Source organism: Condylura cristata, unplaced genomic scaffold, assembly GCF_000260355.1.
Source record: "Condylura cristata isolate star-nosed mole 26May11 unplaced genomic scaffold, ConCri1.0 scaffold00009, whole genome shotgun sequence".
NCBI classification, from domain to species: domain Eukaryota; kingdom Metazoa; phylum Chordata; class Mammalia; order Eulipotyphla; family Talpidae; genus Condylura; species Condylura cristata.
In genome coordinates, this window is record NW_004567110.1 from 165,478 (window position 1) to 168,594 (window position 3,117).

Here is a 3,117-nt window from a genome sequence, read left to right on the forward strand (position 1 = left end):
CGCCGCCCACCCCGCAGGCGCTGCCCACCTGCCCCGCGCGGGCGCCGGCGCGCTGACGCCTCTGGCCTCTCTCCCCGGGCACAGGAGGCGTACACCGAATACCTGCGGAGCATACACTACATCTCCCAGGTGCTGCTGGAGGAAGTGGAAACCGCCAAAGGTACAGCTCTCCGCCTCACTGCGGCAGGTGCGGGTGCAGAGCGGGGCTGGGGCGGCAAGCCGAGGTGCCCGGCAGCGCCGCAGGTGCGGGCAGGCAGCGCGAGCTGCTGACAATGGAGACGGAGCAGAACGCCTGGGGGGTGCTTGCAGGTGGGAGGAGGGCCCGTTGGCTGCCCTGCCACCTCAAGGAGGGGCTGCGGGGGAGACTGGGCCCGCAGTGAGGCAGAGCTGGGCCCCGGGGGTCACCATGAGGCCGCGAGACAGGTGCAGGCTGGCCAGTGGGGCGGCCACGCAGGGCCAGGAGGCCGATCAGGCGGGTGGCCGGACGAGAGCGGCGGGCTGCTGACATCTCCCGTCCTTGCTTTTGTCCTGGCAAGTCTGGTGATGGTGGTGGTGACCCGCTTCCTTGTCCCTTGCTCCCCAGAACCTGGGGAGGCCGTGCCCCCCGACACCTGGAAGATGCTGAAGCTGGCAGAACAGTGCCTGGAGAGGGCCCAGTCGACAGCTGCCAAGCTTGGTAGGTCTCTGGCATGGGAGCCCCTCGCTCCCCAGCAGGCAGTCTCCGGGGTACCCTCCGCCAGCCGGCGTCTACTTAGTGTCACATGGGCCCTGTGCTGACTCAGCCGCGCATGTCTTGCAGGGAAAACACACCTGAAGCCGTCCGTGCCCGTGGCAAGTCCTGTCCCCACCACCACCAGCCGACACCGCCGGGTGTATTCAGATGAAGGGGGGAAGCTCTCTCCCTTCCTGCCGCCCGAAATCTTCCAGAAGCTTCAGGTGGTGGAGTCACAAAGCTCTAAGAAGTAAGATAAGACACAATACCTCAGTTTAGAACCAAGTGAAATAACCATAGTAAATTTAATTAAAACAGATCCCAGGGTGTAAATACCTTAGTGGCTGACAGAAAGAAATGCAGATCTTCTTTGGGGAAAAAAGGGCTTTCAGCTTTCATAAAATGAGTGGCACAGTTCAATGTAGCCAAGCAAAAGAAGAAGGGGGAAATGACTATGAGGAAATGGTTGCTGAAACAGTCAGACGTGTCGCAAAATAGTCCTGTTATCTGTGTTTTTAAAAAATACATATTTACTTACGAATACGAGAATGGGGTATAGGGCCCGCCCCGGTGGCTGAGCGGGCTGACATTGCAGCTTTATGAAGCTGTCAGCAGCTGCTTAGCTCCAGTTCAGTCCCAGCCAGTCCCACCCTGTGGGTGCAGCAGACCTCTCCTGACCGCCCGCCGCTGCCCTCAGGAGTGTGTTTCAGTACATCTGCCTGTTCTGCTCCATGCTCTGTCTCTAGGGAATCCTCTCACTGCCCCTCCCCCACACCCCGCACCTCTGGCCTGCACCCTAGTTGTGTATGCATAAATAAATAAATATTTTTAAAAAAAAAGAAGAACTGAGGTACAAGCTAGAGGTGCAGGCAGGTGAGAGGATTCCCCAGAGACAGAGCGGGGAGCAGCACAGGCAGGCAGACAAGCATACTGCTGAGGGGGCAGCGGGCGGGACAAGAGGGGCCTGCTGCGCCATGTGGGTCGCCTCCCTGGCCGGGAATCAAACGAACTTGTGCTGCAGTGGCTGTGGATAGCTTCATAGTGCTGCGCTATAACCTGTTGCACCACCAGGGAGGGCTCCTCTTTTCTGTATTTAGAAAAAGTAAGCAAGTTTCAGAACACTTGCAGGTAGAAGTAAACTATACAACCTATAGAGAGAATAGAGAGAAAATGAAACTCACAATTAAAGCATTTTTTAATGTATTTAAAACAGTAGCATTTTGCAGTAGAAATTCATAATGCACATAAAAACGATCTGACATGCTCATAACAGACACAGCTGAAGAGACAATTAGTCAACTAGACAGAAGTTTAAAGAATACATAGAATGACTGGCAGGATGGGGCAAATGAACTTGGAACAGGGCAGAAAGTTTCATGGGGGGGCCCTCCCCGGCAGCACAGTGAGTAAAGCACCACGGCGCTGTCTGCAGCTTGGCAGACGCGCTCCATCCCCAGCCTGGGGGGACCCACGTGGCGTGGCAGAGACCTCCCCTCAGCAGTGTGTTTCACTCAGTCTGCCTGTTCTGCTCCCCACTCTGTCACTGGTGAATCCTTTCACACACACCCCCGCACCCCCCACTCTGGCCTGCACCCCAATTCTCATGTGTATAAATAAATAAACATTAAAAAAAAGTTTAATGAGGGGGGCCTGGGGATTAAGTCTCAGTCCTGTCAAGCTGTCACCACTGCGGTCCAAGTCCTCTCTTCCACCTCTGGCCTGCACCCCAGTTCTTCTGTACAGAAAATAAACAGATCTTTAAAAAGACACAAGGAATTTAATGGAGTTATTGAAGTTCCGCAGAGGAGACAGCGTGGAGGACAGAAGCAGTGCTGGACCAGATGGCAGACTTTTCTAGCGCTGACAGAAATCCTCCAGTCAGAAGCCAGAGCCCACTGAGCCCCGAGTGATGGGCTCTGGCCACCCCCTCGTGCAGCCATGGGGCGGGGCTTCCATCCAGAACTCCCCTCAGGACGGCCCTCCCACCCCTTAAGGCAAGGAGGCCTGTTGGGCAGGAAGCGGCTGCAGGGCTGGCCTGCGTGAGGGCCGCCATGTCTCGCACGCCTTGGGCAGAGGCTGTTCAGGGCAATGCCTGAAAAAAGTTCCAGGTTGTTGCCAAACAGGTGTATCCCATTTTGCAGAAAGGCCAGAAGTCCAGCCCTACCAGGCCAGGCTTCAGCCGGGCCGCCGTGCCCAGCCCACCGCACCCAGATCGCCCCGGCACCCAACCTCACCGCCTCAGCTTTGGTGTCCAGGGCTGTGGGAGGCCCTCAGGTCACCGGAGCAGCCCTCGGCTCCCTGGGCCCGGACAGCAGCTTGTTCCCCATTGCCAGGGAGCTGACGCCTCTGGAGGAGGCCTCCGTTCAGAACCAGAAGCTGAAGGCTGCCTACGAGGCCCGGCTGGC

General features: G+C 57.2%; 1 protein-coding gene across 1 annotated transcript in view; it reads left to right on the top strand.

The window, feature by feature from the left end:
- VPS9D1 (VPS9 domain containing 1) overlaps nucleotides 1-3,117 on the top strand; it is an 11,395-nt gene that overhangs the window by 3,759 nt on the left and 4,519 nt on the right. Inside the window, exons 3-6 of the mRNA XM_012722845.1 lie at nucleotides 18-160; nucleotides 584-676; nucleotides 800-962; nucleotides 3,046-3,111. Coding sequence (XP_012578299.1) covers nucleotides 18-160; nucleotides 584-676; nucleotides 800-962; nucleotides 3,046-3,111 — 465 coding nt within the window. The remainder of the gene's footprint in view (nucleotides 1-17; nucleotides 161-583; nucleotides 677-799; nucleotides 963-3,045; nucleotides 3,112-3,117) is intronic.